The 16958-nt window shown below is 42.9% G+C and overlaps 1 protein-coding gene across 2 annotated transcripts; it reads right to left on the reverse strand.

Moving 5' to 3' along the window:
* pcdh12 (protocadherin 12) lies at positions 1-13912 on the reverse strand. 2 transcript variants are annotated; one of them, XM_017473590.3, is made up of 4 exons: positions 10421-13912; positions 9245-9333; positions 8535-8683; positions 1-3646 (listed from the first exon to the last, which is right to left on the reverse strand). In XM_017473590.3, exons 1-4 carry the CDS (start codon positions 13286-13288, stop codon positions 3255-3257), a joined length of 3498 nt encoding a protein of 1165 aa, XP_017329079.2. In that variant the 5' UTR covers positions 13289-13912; the 3' UTR covers positions 1-3254. The 2 variants fall into 2 exon arrangements, with proteins under 2 accessions (XP_017329079.2, XP_017329078.2); XM_017473589.3 differs by having other exon boundaries at positions 9245-9336.
* Positions 13913-16958: the final 3046 nt, after the last annotated feature.

The following is a 16958-nucleotide window of genomic DNA, read 5'->3' on the forward strand; positions in this document are numbered from 1 at the left end:
GCGACTTTAGTCCATTTATTTATTGCATGTGATACAGCAAGCAGATTTCAATCTGGCTCGCAAGTACAGAAATGTAAATGCACATGGTAAAAAAAATATCAGGATATAATGCCAATACAATATATAAATATAGTATAATGCCTACAGTATACTCAGAAAAGAAAAGAAAAAGAAAGAAACGTCCCTTTTCCAGGAGACTGTATTGTAAAGATAATTTTGTCAAATCCAAATAATCTTTACAGATCTTTATTGGAAAGGGTTTAAACAAAGTGTTTTATGCGTGTTCAGGGAACCGTAAAAAATTATTGCACGTGCACCTGTGGAACAGTCCTTTCTACAGACACGGACAGTTTACATGCGCTAGGCGATTAAGGTCTCAGTTACAATAACTTCGGACACTAAAGAGACCTGTCTACTGACTCTGAAAAACACCCGAAGAAAGATGTCTAGGGTTCCTGCTGACCTGCGTGAACATGCCGTAGTTCTGCTGCAGGGAGGCGTGAGGACTGCAGATGTGTCCAGAGCAATAAACTGTAATGTCTGTAATGTAAGACGCCCAAGACGGCACTACAGGGAGACAGGAAGGACAGCTGATCGTCCTCGCAGTGGAAAATTACATGTAAGCGTGTGTCCCCCCAGACGTGATCGAGAACTTGGTGGAAGACTGAGGGAACGTCTCACAGCAAGAACTGACCAATCTGGTGCAGTCCATGAGGATGAGATGCACCGTAGGCCACCAGATACTGACTGTTCCTTTTGATATCGACCCCCCCTCTTTGTTCAGGGTTATTCCATTCCTGTTCGTCAAGCGTCTGTGAAACTTCTTCAGATTATGTCTCGGTTGTTTATGTAAGAGGATGATGTTGTTGTTTTATTTGCCGAGCGTATAAAACGAGCAGATGTAGAAGAGGTCTCGGACGCGTCCAAGTATAAATAATGCCAAGGTGTCTTTATTCTTCACAAACAAATCTGAATTGTATAAATTTCATACGCTGCTCATAGGAGTTTACACGAATCTGGTTCCTCTCAAGGTTTCTTCCTCATGTCGTCTCAGTGCGATTCTCCTTGCCATGCTCGCGTCTGGCTTGTTTATTTGGGCAGTTTGTTCATTTGACATTTATATTGAGAATTTCTGCAAAAAGCTGCTCCGTTGCAATGCGTCCCAGTTCAGACCGGCTACATCTTTATCGAGATATGAAGAGGGTTTCGAAAGCCTACGAAAGCGAGTTCAGGAGTGCAGAAGGCTCAGCTGCTCAGCCACCTGGAACAGAAGGAGTGAGTGCCTTTATAAGTTGGAATGCAGAGTAGAGGAGTTGGCAGACGGCATGACCCAAATACAAGTGCATCAGGAATGGGACTCGGAGGACTTGGCAGTGACAGTGCCAATTTGTTCACCATATTTCACTCAAAAAAGACCAACTTGTTTGTGAAAGAATCTAGCGTACTATTCCCACACGGTTGGAGCTCGACAACCACAACAGTGGATGAGTGGAGCTACACAGGATAGAGCTCGGCCATGTTGGTGCCATTATGCGACCCAGAGCGCAGGTACTCAGGATGTGAACAAGCGTCCAGTGCAGACAAAGCCATCGCACTAGCAAGTGAGCAGGATAACAGTATATCGAGACTAATCACAGTCTTGTTTAGAGTCACCACCAAATTTGTCGACATTTGTACATCTGAGTACATCAGTACCGGGTCACACGACTACATTGTGTGCCGACAGATTAAAGACATGGTAGAGATCAACTGTCATTTGGACAAAAGCGAATCTCAAAAGAAATGCATGTCGTTACGACTTTACTCTTTTCAGTAGAACGTTACTGACTTGCTTGGAATGAGGGCACAGTGGCGTAGCGGGTAGTGTTGTTGGATCACAGCTCCAGGAGCCTTGGTTAGATGTCCATGTGGGTTTCCTCTAGGTTCTCTGGTTTCCTCCAAAAAACATGCCAGTAGGTGGATTGGTTACTCAAAATTGCCCCTTGGTGTGAATGTGTGTGCATGGTGCCCTGTGATGGATTGATGACCCATCCGTAATGCATTCCTTCTTTGTGTCCAGTGTTCCTGTGATACAGTTTACCAGTCTCATGAGCACGAGGCCATTTCTGTACCATACTTTACCACTAGGTGTGTGTGTGTGTTTTCTTTCCAAAATATTGGCTACAAACAGTAGCCACTATATACCCTTTGGATCTTTTTTTTCTCCCTAAGAACCGTATGCCTTATATTTGTATTTTCATTCACCGTTTGCGCCGTTTCATGGCCTTCGGCACATTTGAAAGACTTTCAAGAAATGTTTCGGTACTGTTTATTTCATTCAAAAAAAGTATACAAAAAAAGTTTTCTATATACAAAGTGCTCTCAGTTTTTCACGTTTTAAAAAAAACAAAAAAAAACAAAGCCCCCCCCCAAAAAACCCTGCACATGTAATTCCTAATAATGTGTATGGAAATGAAATCTATATCTAGTGCTCCAAGGTCAATAACTTTCAACACAGACCGTGCGCTGGGTTTTGCGTCTCTGGCGTTTTTGTTTCTTTTAGTTGTACTTTATTATGTCTGAAACGTGGAGGAAGGGGTCGCTATAAACGAGTCGCCGCAAATCGATAGCAACTAGATGCCTTTTTGTGTGTGTGTGTGTGTGTGTGTGTGTGTGTGTGTGTGTGTGTGTGTTTGGGAAACCAAAAAAAAAAAAAAATGACATTAAGTCTGTCTGACGACTATTATTTCTGATCTTCAAAAATCCAAATACTGACTTTTTGCGTAGTATATCATTTACAAAGGAGAAACAGGAAGCAATAATCAGGAGTTTGACTACGGCAGAGGAAGCGAGACTGCTCATAGTCCATTGTGGTAGAACATTTCACACATTCCTCCTCAGAGACAGGATTTGTTCTGTTGGTGTTTAGTCTTAAAAGAAGACAAAGAGTTGTTTCCTTCTCTAAACCCATACAAAGCAATAGGTCTCATAAACTACTTTGTGAGGAAAGCACCAGTAATTCAGTTTACAGCCTGAAGCAGAGGGGAAAAAAACTGCCTCCTTGTCTCATTATCACAGTTTCAGTCTGATGTAAAACAGTACATGAACGTGTTTCGGCCAGGGGATATGAAACAGAATCTTTGTGTTTTGCCTTAGCTGGCCTGTCCCAGACAGACCTCCCCGAGAGACAGATGACGACGTTGCTTAAAACCGACAGCAGTTTGAGACAGAAGGGAAGGGTAAGTGTTCGCATTGGTTCGCGTGGCACGTGAACATCAGTAACGGTTTGGAGTGGCGCAACGTATTATGGGAGATTTTTCGTTCGGGCCTTGCTGACCGTCGAGGCCGAGGGAGCGGCGATAAGCCGCAGAAAGTCTGTAGAGAATGTCTGACCGTGGCTGAGCGTCAGCCTTCTGCGTCATTAGCATCTCAAACAGCGTGCTTACTTCCGAAAGCAGAGTTTCACCTCCCAAAGACCCAGTGTTCTCTGAGGCCTTACCAAAGGTGGAGAAGGATGCGGAGTCATTCGGGCTACCTAAAGTGGAGCTCTGACCTTCTGAGGGTGGTAGCCCGTCGGGGACATAAAGGTTGTCGTGGTAGTCGCTGGTCAGAGGAAGGGACAGCCGAGCCATCCACGCCGGGTCAGGGATGTCCGAGAACACGTCGTCTGGAGAAGAGAGAGAGAAACGTGCTTTAGACTTTAGACTGAAATCTCAGACTTGCTATTTGCTGTGGTTGAACATGTTTGAGGTTACAACTATATCACCGTGGAACCGGTTGTGGAATGTGTGCGCTTCCACTTCAATGCCTGCAGTATATGTGGATTAGGAAACGTTTTAAAGACGCAAACACAATGGATACAAACCTTCACGGCTTGAAAAACAAACGAGTAAACGTGAAGGAATAACAGGATGGGAGGAAACGAAGAGGGGCGGCATTTATCTTTATTTAGTCAGCCACTGATTCCCTTGCATTAGTGTTACAATTCTGAGAGAATGTTCACGGTTGGGACGTCAAAAAAAAAAAAAAAAAAAAAAAAAAGCCGCAATACAGAACCGGTTTCCTGTGTCTTTTTTTAAAAGGTCTATATTTTATCCTTATCCGTCAGAGGACTAGTAAAACCGCTAACAAGACGCAGACTGCAGGGGTCCTCGTGTTGGCCGACTGAGCTCTAATTGGTCAGTAAATTACTGGAATAAACAAACAGAGAAACGGCGACGGGTTACTTTCGGCAAGCTGTGTTTTGACCTTGCTTTCAGAGAAGACAGCTGGATTTCGCTAGCCTGTTTCCTCTGTGCTGGACTAATGAGGACCATGACCCCTAAGGACACCTACAGCCTTAAAAACTTAGCTAATATAATCACTACCAGCTTTTTTCAAACCTCTCTCTCTCTCTCACACACACACACACAGATCCGAGAATGTATTTCTGTGCAGCCTGAAATACCTCCCTGTGCATTTCCTGTTCATATCATTCCAAACTGCATCAACAAACAATCCCAAAGCATCCTGTACACGCTTCACATTACATGAATGAAGCAGGCTATTTTTCTTTAAGCTTGCCATAGCCTGTTTATTTTAGTTTTCGCTCCTGTCATGTGTTTTTGAATAGGAGGAAGAGCAAGGTTCCTGTGGTCCTCAACCACACGTGAATCATCAAACGTCCAATCAGTAAAGCATGCAGCTGGTGTGAATCTCAAACGACCAGCTTTCATCTGCTGCTCTAGTTTTTATTTTTATTTTTTAAAAATATATATATATATATTTTCCCTAGAGGGACCTCAAAAACGAGAGCGGTATCAGAAGCCTCCAGATTAAAGCGAGTCGAGAAACAAAAGCACCACGCTCGACTTTCCGTAAGAGCTGCGGCTGGTGGCATGGTGTGTTTGTGTGCGTAACTGCTCAGACATGGTAGGCCATGATCAAACAAACCCACATGGACCACATCAATGCCCACGCTCACAACCTCTAACCACACGCACTCCCTCGCATCACTCGAGGAGAACCAGCTCTCTTCTTCTGCTTTGTTCTTTCTCGCTTATTAACACACACACACGGACTCGAACGCTGCTGCTCGTTCCCTAAATCCTTTTTATAAACAAGCATCTAATGCTTTCTCTCGATCACTCTTTCTCTGCTTGTTAAAAATAATTACAGGGGGGAAACTGTAGGGATCGCATTAATCTCTCAAAACCCAATTATACTCTGATTCAAACCAGACACCGCTCTTAAATCACCTACAAAGCCTGACCGCAGCCGAACGACCACCGCACCACGAGGCTTCCGGTTCCAGGAGTCTGTGTAACACTTGCTTACAATCAAACTCACATGTTAACGTATCAACAAGCAGGGTAGACTTTGGTGGGGCAGGACAACATTAAGAACAACGTAGTCTCAAAAGAAATTTAGCTTTTGGCTAGAAGTCACACTCGACTTATGTTATAGGCTACTATCGAGAGAATTTTAGAGTAATAGGCGGTTAACGAGTCAACAATGGGTGTGGCCCCCAGTACTAACAAAAAAAAGTCTTCCAGTAGACAAATTTTTCCAATCACGGCTTTATCGGATTGAATCAGGTCTTATGATTTTATAAGCAACTGATGCAATTTTCATGCACTCTCGTTCCTGATAATTGCACTCTAAAGACACAACACAGCTAGTTACGTAGCTGGCTAGATAACAGTCTAGATTAAACTTGTCGATCACTACGAGCTAACTAAATGCAGTCGCTCCAGGATTTTTGCGACGGAAGACAGAAATGAACGCAACATCAAGGAAACGCCGGAATATTCAGAGGAGCGTGCAATTTTTTCTAAAATGACCCCAGATTTTTATCGTGTGACGTCATCGCGACGCGCGTTCTTTCAAAGCCCCCTCCGATTCAAGTCGAGTACAGCTAAAAGATCTCGTTTACCAACAAACCTCACTGTCGCCGATTCAAGTACTTTAACGCAACAGCAACAACAACAACAACAACAAAAAAAAGTACAGAGAAACTCCGCAAATTTTGACAAAAGCCGCAGTAAAAACAAGCATTTTTGGAAGGAACGATCACAACGACGTTGAAATGGATTTTTACAAAAATCGACTGTTTGATGCAACAGGTATCACAGGCGCCCCTCCCCCGCTCGTACACAAAACATTCATAGAGTGAGCGTAGCGGGGTTCCTGCCCCAATGTTAGCGCTTGTTGCAATTCCCGTTTTCGACCACCAGGTGCGCAAACAACGGCGCTAAATGGGGCAGAAGAATTGCACAACATCTAAAGAACGTTTTAAAAATCTTTGTTCACTCAAAAGATGCAGTTAGTATTTCAACGCAGTTCAAAACGTACGGAGTTGACAATGAGAACGTTACGAAGCTTAGCATTTGTTGGATTGCTGATATACTGTACACGGTCGCCCACCTACCCCTACGGACGATCCGCCACTGAGAGGGTGGATAAATCGTATTTAACCCTTTAAACTCTACAGACCAGTTAGTTTCACTGGATTTATCAAATAATTCATATTACAGCCTGAATAAATAAGGAATAAACCCCGGGCCTGATTTATACAAAGCTCTGACACTAGAGAGTCCTTCTATAACTGCTAAATAAACATCGCCTTACAGGAAATTTCACCATCGCTTCGTTATATACGCATTCTCAACCTGTGATAAAGTGTATGTCTATATTATATCATCGTATCCCTTTTTACTCTCACCTTTTTAGTGTGAAAGAGAGTGAGGAATAACAAAGCTTGAGGGGAGATAGAGACACCGCAGACTGACGGTGTTCAAAGCCATGTGAAAACAGATACTTGCATTTTCTCACACACACACACACACACAGAGATATATATATATATATATATATATATATATAAATCCATATTGTGTCACACACAGTACCCTTTTGCTCCCCGTTCTATTGTGTCTGAACATGTAACAAGAACTCTTAGGATAAGAGTAGCCTTAGGACAAAGAAGCTATGACTTCTGAGCGCTCTACACGAAGCATTCTTTAAAGACGAGAGTCATTGTCACTGTTAATCATCGTGAGTAAACCCTGTTAACAGATGATACCCTTGAGGAAGGCTGACTCAACTCTGCTACACAAACACACACACATACACACACACCTTTCTGAGATTACATATCTATAACCATCAGACGGCTTTCAAAAAGCATCAGATAAGGACCTTTTGCCCTAACCTAAAGGCATTTAAAGTCTGGCAAGTGAAAAAAAACAAGCCATGAGCCTTTGATTCGAAGGATCTGAGGCAGTAGTATAGTCAGAATGTGACGAACGTCAGAACAATACATGGAAGGAAGCCCATACCAGCATTTACTAACACTCTATACAAAGGCCTATTAAAAACAAACAGTCCACCTACTGCTTACATTATATATGTATACACAGTACACAGGAAAATATATTTATTTAGCACAGAAATGGTATGAAAATGTTAGCACAAGGATATTTGAATGGATAAATATTGTACATATAGTAGCTACTATTCTGTAGATATCCTTTATGGCAAAGGATCCTAAGATAACATAACATAACATAACATCAGCCAGATGTTTAAATAAAGTACTATGAAGCGTTAAAGTAATACAATGTTAAAGATCTGCATGAAATTTCCAACGTTTAAACGTTATTACTTTTCGATATTAAGTCAAGACTTTATCGGACCTAACGTAGAGCGAAATCTACAATGTAATGGAAAATGTATGCGAGGGCGTGTAAGTGTTTCCTTATCATCCGATAAGTAAGTAATATCGTCGTCAGTTTCCTGCTTGAGATGTTTGTTGGGCATTGTGAGCTGATTATGAACTCTTCTATTAATCCACGCTTTGATAATGCGCACTTGAAGCCAGACGAGTGTTTTGTTTCATCAGGTTCGACCTGACATTTGGGGAATCTGAGCTGAAAGCTAGCTGGTTTCATTTCTCAGCTCGGTTAATTGTGCTTTAGGGAGTGAACCTTCACTCAGGTTGCAGAATTACAGGGTTTTGGTTGAAGTATAAGTCTAGGATAAGTAACCTCAAAGCTTGTAGGACAGTAGGTCTTGATCCAAGCCCTGGAGGACCTCTACTATCTGATTTCCCTGCCTCAACAACACCTGAATCAATACATGACAGGCGGATAATTAGCTGACGAGTTGAGCAGGCTTGTTAGAACAGAAATAAAACAATAAATACTCAGAGTGCACAAAAATCCAAGCACCGATTGAGAACCACAGCTATACAGCATCAGCGGTGAATAAAAACAGTGTGAAATTTCATTCTCTTAAATGTTAGTCATGTGTAAATGAAATGTCATGGCAATAATTCCGTTTTTGGCTAAATGCCATGACATGTTTCACTTGCATGTGGAGTAATGTGTCAGTTTGAACTTTACGCAGTTCAAAAGTCATGTAATCACACACCATAGCAAATGAATAACATAGCATATGGTAGAAATTAGGATTTCAGAGAATCTATGGTTCAGCCTTTCTCTAACCCTCATATTCATTCAATATTTATTCGCCGAAACCAAACGCTGACCCAAACATGTTATCATAACTCGAACCGTGGTTGCTGAGCAGGTTGGTGAGGCCCTCATCCAATAAGGGGTCGACGGGGGAGTCTCTGCCTGCCTCCCAGTCTACGTCTCCGGGCTCACTTTCCCCGTGCCCGCTGTCTTTAGTACTCAGCCAATCAGCATCCTGTGCTCCAGACCTTGAGTCCAGTGAAAGAGGAGAGAGCAAAACAAAGGCTTTGATCATTTTCTGACACATTCAATATTGTTTGCTCACAGAGATTTGGGGCTAGTATTTACGTACTTTTTTTTGGGCTTGGGGGGGGTGGGGGCCCCCCAAAAAAAGACTGTTCCCTTTTTGAGATAGCATTTATTTAATTTGTTGTAATGGAGTCAAATGAAAGCCACAAACTGGCTGTAGGATGAATGGTGAGGTGACTATATCTTTTACTGACACTGCCGTGTTAGTCATATGAGTGAGACATACACTGTGTCCTGCTCTAGCTTGCTTTAGGTATCACTCCGGTGCCAAGTTGGTTACTGAGGGCAATGAGACACCATTTTCTGGAATTCGCCGTGTGGTACCTTGTTTACGAGTCAGCCACCTGCTCCATTGTTCCTCTGTTCTATGCTTCACAAACAAATAAAATGTCTATGCTGTCTTTTTTGGACATGTATGTTTCTATCTTTCACGGCAAAGATTATAATCAATAGAGGAAAGGAAAAAAAAAAACTTAATACACAGAAATGAAAGGGCTTACCGGCCACCTCTGTGGGAATATTTGTTGCCACGGAAATTTGGTCGAGGCTGAAACTGGCCTTGATGCAGCAGAGACAACAGCTGAGACACCTGCTGTGGAATAATAATAAGAAGGAGTAATGAAATCTTACTATTACAAATGGTTAATTATGACTCTTTCAGAATTGACATTTCAGTTTCATTAAAAGTCACATTTTAGTGTATAAAGTACTATTACACCTGGCACCTGCTACTGAAAAATAAACGTACCGTGCAGTTTCATACCATTTCCCATTTCAGTAAAATTTGATTTATATTTTTGTTCTTTGTTAGGGGGCGGATGCAGCCAGAGATGAAGAAGGTGGAGGAAACACAGGTTACTGAGTAAGAAAAAAAGTCAGATGGAGGGCAGAGAGAGAGTTGAGGCCGGGTGAGTGAGCCAGGAAACCGTTCCTACACAGGGCCTATTCTTCTTCAAGCTGCATCCTGCCAGGATACACCTTAGGAACCCAGTCTCTGCCACAGGGTCATTTACCCCAGAATGTTTCAGCTCCATTTCCCCTACTTAAATCTTTCCTTTAGTCAAACTGCCTACTAGGCCAAGTAGGCGAAGCAGGGTGGATAGAGAGGGAAAGACGGATAGGGGTGGGGGATGCAAGTTCAGCATTTTTCAACATCTTGCTGCCTTCGCTGTTCGTTTGAGGGATTCTTATAGATACGAGTTCAAAAGTATCAGGTTTTACCATCTGCCTGAAGCCTGTGTTTTGTCCATCAAACACAAGACTGTATTATGTATATTTTATAAGGTGGACATACGGTATCTGGTTTTAGATTAAGTACATTTCCATGCTCAGCAGACAGACCTTGAGTTAATCTGTGTTTTTCTTTCATTCAAAAAGTTTGCCATGTGATATTGAAGGTTATTCAATTTCTCCTGAGGCACAAGGGTGTAGGTTACAATGTCTGTCTGAGACATGCCTGAATAAACTCAATGCCTTAGTACCCAATATCATCTGTCAGTTGTCCCCTCGGGCCACCAATACATAGACTAGACCCCCATTCACACAGACAGCTCTAATACGTGGCAAAACACATGAATTGACTCTCATAACTTTTATATGTATGAAACACAATTAAGTTTCCTTATAAATGATATATAGTATGTTATATATATATATTTTTTACATTGCTCTCTTACCTGCACCTCAGGTGAAGCTGAAGATAGCTCAAGTGAGTTTTCTCCGAGAGCAGCCATGGATAAGCGCACCAAATTTCTCAGTATTTGTCTGTGGTCTTGTTCCTCAAGCCTTCCATTTCTTTCGGAGTTTTTCATCCTCCTCAGTGTGGTCTGTGTGAAAGGACCGGAGACAACAGCTTGGGTGTCAGTCGGTGTATTTACTTCTTCAGGCTTTTGGCGTCTCAGAGTGTTGGTCTGTGAGTGCAAGGATGAGGAGGAGGAAGGGTTTCGTGCCTTGCGCAGGGTTCGGTAGGGTGTCGTAGGGGTATGCGGGCATTCTATGCTCCCAGGTTTCCTGAGTGTCTTGCTCTGAGTGAATGGAAGGGTGCCATTATTTTCAGAGTAAGCATGACTTTGTACCAGGTGAGCAAGCGTTGGGGAAAGACTGAGCTGGCCTTCTGGGTGAGCTGCTTCTGGCAGAGGAGAACCAGATGAGAGTGGCTGGGATTCCTCTTCAGGCGGGTCATCTTTTCGACCCCTTAGGACAGGAACCAGATGTATATCTGTTTTCTGAATGTTTTTCTGTGGTCTGCGAGGGTGACTAGTGTAGGTAGATTCAGCTTGTCTGCAGTTGTAAGCGCGAGTGTCTCGTTTTTCTGGGCGACAGAATGTGGTAACCAAAGCAACAGCTAGCAGCAAAAGCAAGCAGGTTCCCCCAATGCAGATAGCTAAAAGCATTGTGAAGCTGAACTGAGCCTGTTGTCCAGGAGCAGAGTTCTTAAGGTGGTCACGAAGATTGATGAATGTTACCTGCAGGGTTGTCTGTGTGACAAGTGGGGGTGTTCCCATGTCTGACACTGCAATGACCACTTTAAATGCTTTGCCAATCAATTCTGTAGCATTGGTGGTGTTCACATATAATTGACCTGTGGTTTCGTCTAACCAGAACAGCCTGGAGGGGTTCCCTTCTAAAATTTTAAATTGGAGTTTTCCATTGAGACCAGAGTCAGAGTCACTTGCTAATATGGTTGTGGCCAAAAAACCTTCAAGCATGTATTGGGAAGAATGATTGTTCAATGGATGTATGGTTCCACGAACTTTGTCCTTCAGTTCTGTCACAATCTCCCCCTTTTCTTCATTAACTGGAACACTCACTACTGCAATACCTTTCTTGGGAAGCGGTTCTCTGATGATGGGATAGTTGTCATTAACATCCTCAATCATAATAAGCACAGTAGCACTGCTGGTCATTGGAGGGTAGCCATGATCTACTGCTTCCACAATAAAGGAGTATGTTGGTGATTCCTCATAGTCTAATGACTGCTGAGCAATAACAGCCCCACTGGTTGGGTGGACTGAGAAGGAAGAAGTTGGTGTCCCAAGTTCGTTTGACTCTCTAATTGAGTATGACACCCGTCCACTAAGATCCAAGTCAACATCATGGGCTTCCAAAGTCAAGACATGAAATCCAGGTGCATTATTCTCATGGAAAACACCAGTGTAGAGAATTTTGGAAAATATCGGTGCATTGTCGTTTTCATCCAGGACATGGACAGTCAGATACCTGACACAAGACAGAGAAGGAACCCCACTGTCCTGAGCAAGAAGAGTAATATTATACTCCATTTGTTGCTCCCGATCTAAGCTACCATAAGTAACAATTATGTAGTTGTCGCCATGGATTTGCTTGAGACGGAATGGGCCTGATCCTTGCTGTATCTGGACTTTCACTTCCCCGTTTGGACCTGAATCAGCATCAGACACCATCACAAGAGCCAGAAAGGTCTCATTTGATGCCCCTTCTGACACAGTTGCCACAGGGGAATCTGGTGGAGTCCATGTAATGTGTATCCGAGGTGCATTGTCGTTGACATCTTGAACCCTTACTTGCATCTTGCAGTGGGATGGGATAGCATTGTGACCGCGATCCTTTGCTTGTACGTCTACTTCATAGGCTCTTTTTTCTTCAAAGTCTAAAAGACCTTGTAAAACTACAGCACCTGTTTGAGGATCAACACTAAAAAGTCTCTGCACATCTAATGGGGCATGCTTACTGAGTGAGTACACAACCTCTCCATTAGCACCCTGGTCAGGATCTGTAGCATGAAGGTTGATGACTACTGTGCCTTGGACTGTGTCTTCAGGAAGCTCAACTATTGGAGCACTCTTCTCAAACTCTGGACTGTTGTCATTGGAGTCCAAAACTATGACTTTGACTTTGGTGGTGCCAGACCTGGGTGGGTTCCCTTTATCCCAAGCCAATAATGTTAATTCAAAGGATGATTCCCTCTCCCGGTCCAGTTCTTTAATAACCACCAATTCTGGCTGTTTGGCACCGCCAGAGGGACGGACATCCAGAGCAAAGTGATGGCTTGGAGAAAGAGAGTAGGTCTGCAGGCCATTGGAACCTGCATCTGGATCCTCAGCACGGTCCAATGGGATACGCATCCTCAGACCTACTGTTTCTGAGATCTCCACCTCCTGCACTGGGTTAGGAAAGCTAGGACTGTGGTCATTCAGATCCATCACCTCCACTCTAACACGCAGGAAGCGCACCGCTCCACCTTTCCTATAAAGAACACTAAAGGCCAGCTCACACTGGTCAGCTCCACGACACAACTCCTCCCGGTCCAGCTGGCCCAGTGTTGACACCACCCCGTCTCTTTTGGCCACTGTGAATGGTAGGGTCTGACCATGCTCCACAATCCGGAAGTCCTCCAGTGATCCAGTCTCTCCTTTCTGACGTAGGTTGTCCAACAGGCGACCCACCCTTGTGCCTGCCGGCTGTTCCTCCTTGACATTATACTGGATAATGATGTGAGCGTTGTCAAGATACTGACCCTCGCAGAAATTTAAACCGGCCACAAACAGAAGCCAAAACTGAAGCATGGCTGTGTGAGAGCTTTGTAATTGCTAGTCCTTAGATAAGCATTCCAAGATGCGAAAGGAAATACTCAGAAATTCAGCTTAACAACACCAATAAGCCACTCTAGTTGTTACACTTTTATACAGTATGTGTTATCTATCTTGAACCGTCTGTCTAGTTCTGTAGGTCTCAAGCTACCACACTACATTTACAAAGACCTAGAAAGATAAATGACTACATTAAATCTAACATATGTTCGAAATTATATATCATTTAAAATAAATGATCAATTGTAGCATTTCTGATTATTATGAACAGCAAGTGTGAAATTACTATGCAGAATTGATTTCAAATCATGACTAAAAAAATATATATTTTAAATGGAGTTTCCTCTCCATTTCTATCATAAGTTATGAATAAGTGCTAAAAGAAATATATTGTTTGAGTATTCTGTCAATATCTACCAGAAAAATTCAGATACATTAGTTGTTGTTTTTTTTTTTTTTTTGTATGTTTTTTAAAAAAAATTATCAGCTATCTAACAGCTTCTCTCTGTCAAGCAGAGCTATCCAAAAGCATTACTCACTCACACACAGATCCTGATTCCATGCTTCACAAACTCAATGTGGATGTGTGGGACTCAGAGTCTGGTATGTTCATTTGAGGGGGTATCTAGCGGGCCAATCAAAAGACATCAGAGCAAAAACTCCACCCCTTAAGGAAAACGTGTGCCCTGCAGTGTGATTTTAAAGTAATACGATCCCATTTCTCTTGTTCACTGCCTGCAGCTCTTCATACCTTTTCTCCTTTTTGTCCCAGTCTAAATAAACACATTAAGACCAGCCGTCTGTGGCTCCTGTCATCAGTAATCAGTGCAGCGCCCAAAGTAGAACCTTGAGGGATTCCTGGGGCCTGTAACCAGACCCTGCTCCAAACTTTTATCCACTATGATGCTATCTCAAACACAGATCACTAGCCCTACCAACAGTGTTAACTGGTGGCATGCTAATATCAGAGTTACACAGAAATGTGAGATGTGTTTGTGTTAAAGAAGGATTATCTCACCTAAGCTCTCTGCTTTATTAGAGTGGTTGGGTTTGACGGTTTTAACTCCAGTTCTAAACATTTAAAAACCATTTAATGATTTAACTGCCTGATGATATACATCTAGGTCTGCGTATGTTAAAATGTACAATATTACTTTGACTCACAAGACTCTATATGCCATTCAGCTTGAACCCTTATGATACCATTGTCATGATTTCTTTCATATATTAACTTGGAGTAAGCTGTTGTTCCTCTGATGATGACAGCTACACGACAGTAAGCGAAAGAAGACCACTTTGGAACTGATGCGTCCTGGAAGGAACAGGACAGAGCAACACACGTAGCCGGTGATAAAGCCATATTGTCTTAATCTATTGTTAAGGCGTTTATAAATACCAGCATTTCCAGTTTTCACATTCAGGATACCAAACTCGGAAATTCTAACACGCTTTAAACACAAGTCCCAACAGGAACGTCTTCAACGACATCTCAAATAGACTCATCGATGCAATAAGAATGCTTTTAAAGAATGGTGTATATAACACAATAGTGTCTATAAATATGAAAAGCCTACGGAATGCATAGTGGATCATTTCCACTCATATCTGTAGGGGTTTGGTCTTGCCCAATGTGACAGGCAATACGGTGTTGGAGTGGGAGAAGCTTCTCATCACTACTCCCAAAGTGAGTGCGAATCCCGATGATACCCCAGCCATTCATGGACGAGAGTCAAGACGGCAAATTTGGCCCTGCTCTCAGGGTTGGAGGGATGACATTACTCTTGCTGCCTTGTCAATCACAGCAACACTAGGACATTGCAGGCATCTGTGAGCTCATGTAGAGGGCAGATGGGGCTTTCCTCCGAGTGTGTTAAGACGCAGCAATCCAAAAAACAAGGCAAGCCTTTATTTGTCACATTTACAGCACAATGAAGTTCTTTTACACATATCCCAGCTTGTCAGGAAGTTGGGGATCAGAGTGCATGGTATGGCACCCCTGGAAGAAATTGGGTGAAGGGCCTGGCAGTTCTGGGGTTTGAACCCCTGACCTTCTAATAATTAACCCAAAGCCTTAACTATTGAGCCGCCATGTCCTTGGAGTTCGGCATGAAAATAGGGTTAGGGCACTATACATGCTGGCTGGCTGATGCAGTAGTTATAAGTTATCAGCAATAGTTAAGGTTCATTCCTATAAAGAATGTCGCAGAGAGGAGAAATCCAGCAGGCTTAATTTAATCTACATTACAAATCCAAAAGCCAATAAATGCTTTGCAGCGTGAAAACACAGAGAAGGGCTAAAGACATAAAGACCTTGATAGTACGGCTTTATTCTTCTTTTCCTTTCTGTGCCCGTGTGTGCGTCCGCATGTTTCAGAGTGCAGAGTTCTGTCAACGTGATCAAGCTTTATCTCCAAAACAAACCCAGGATCCTTTCCACACTAATCCTCCCTTTAATTAACTCCATTTGTGAAGAGCTGTAGGAGTCAGTCACTTGTGTTCTCTTGTTCCACCCCTCTCTCTATCGCGCTCTCGCTCTCTATCAGTCTCTTTCCCGTTATAACATGGTATATAAAAGAAAAGATGAAGACAGGAAACTTTAAAGACTGGATTAAAATGGATTCGGAACCAGTGCCTGCCCTTAGCCGCATCACCCGCCAAACTGCACTCAAAACACCAGTTAATGATGAGGAGTCGTTATTGGTCACGTAAACATTACAACTCAGTGAAATTCTTCTCTTCGCATACCCCAGCATGTTGGGTAGTTGGGGTCAGAGCGCAGGGTCGGACATGATACAGCGCCCCCTGGAGCAGAGAGGGTTAAGGGCCTTGCTCAAGGGCCCAACAGTGGCAGCTTGGCCTGAACCCCCGACCATCCGATCAGTCACCCACGGCCTTGGCATTAGATTATCTCTGAATTAGATTATACTGAAGCTGCAGACTTTATTTCTAGGAGGCCCACATGGTGCCTCCATAACACATTTATTTTAAAAACTGCATAAATTCTTTATTTTAAAAAAAATGCTGGAGGTTTTATGAAAGTCGTACGTCGTTGTAGGTTTTATGAAGCATGATTTTGTCTTTATATTAGTAAGGGGGTGGGGGTGGGGAGAGAGAGAGATTTGGATAGTCTTTTTAAAATTGTTACTGTAAATTTTACAATGAAGCATCAGTTCCCTTCCAGTTCATTCCGGTGACGTATCGGCTATTGTTGTAGAACGTATAACTTACACAGAAACTGTATACCGCGCTTATTTCCACAGTGAATCACTTATCTTGGACAAAGGACAAAGTCCTGACCCAGTGTGCACGCTGTGCCTCGTTTTAAACCAAGTTAACTACAACTAAACTGAACCCTTTTTCTCTTATCCCCGTCGTCTCTTTTTTCATTATTTCCCCAGAGCTCCAGAGTCTGCGTGCCACATGTCTTAGCTAGCCTTTAAAACTACATACGTGTGTAAAACTACAATGTGTGTGAGCAGCTTTTCGGCTACATCCCCAAATCCCACAGCCCTCATCCACCCTTACATCCTCCACCCCCTCAATTCCCCCTCCTTCCCCTACAATCACTTCCATCCTCTCTTTATCCGAGTGGGCTGAATTAGGAGACTTAAACAATAGCCCATGACGAGAGAAAAAAGAAACAAAC

Source organism: Ictalurus punctatus, chromosome 8 (genome assembly GCF_001660625.3).
Source record: "Ictalurus punctatus breed USDA103 chromosome 8, Coco_2.0, whole genome shotgun sequence".
Lineage (NCBI taxonomy): Eukaryota > Metazoa > Chordata > Actinopteri > Siluriformes > Ictaluridae > Ictalurus > Ictalurus punctatus.

Excerpts from the sequence above, each read along its gene's own strand:
- pcdh12 (XM_017473589.3), bottom strand. The coding sequence starts at position 13,288 with ATGCTTCAGTTTTGGCTTCTGTTTGTGGCCGGTTTAAATTTCTGCGAG. Across the intron at positions 9,337-10,420 it reads CAGCTTCACCTGAGGTGCAG|CAGGTGTCTCAGCTGTTGTC; the intron begins GTAAGAGAGCAA and ends ATTATTCCACAG. Across the intron at positions 8,684-9,244 it reads TATTCCCACAGAGGTGGCCG|GTCTGGAGCACAGGATGCTG; the intron begins GTAAGCCCTTTC and ends ACTGGACTCAAG.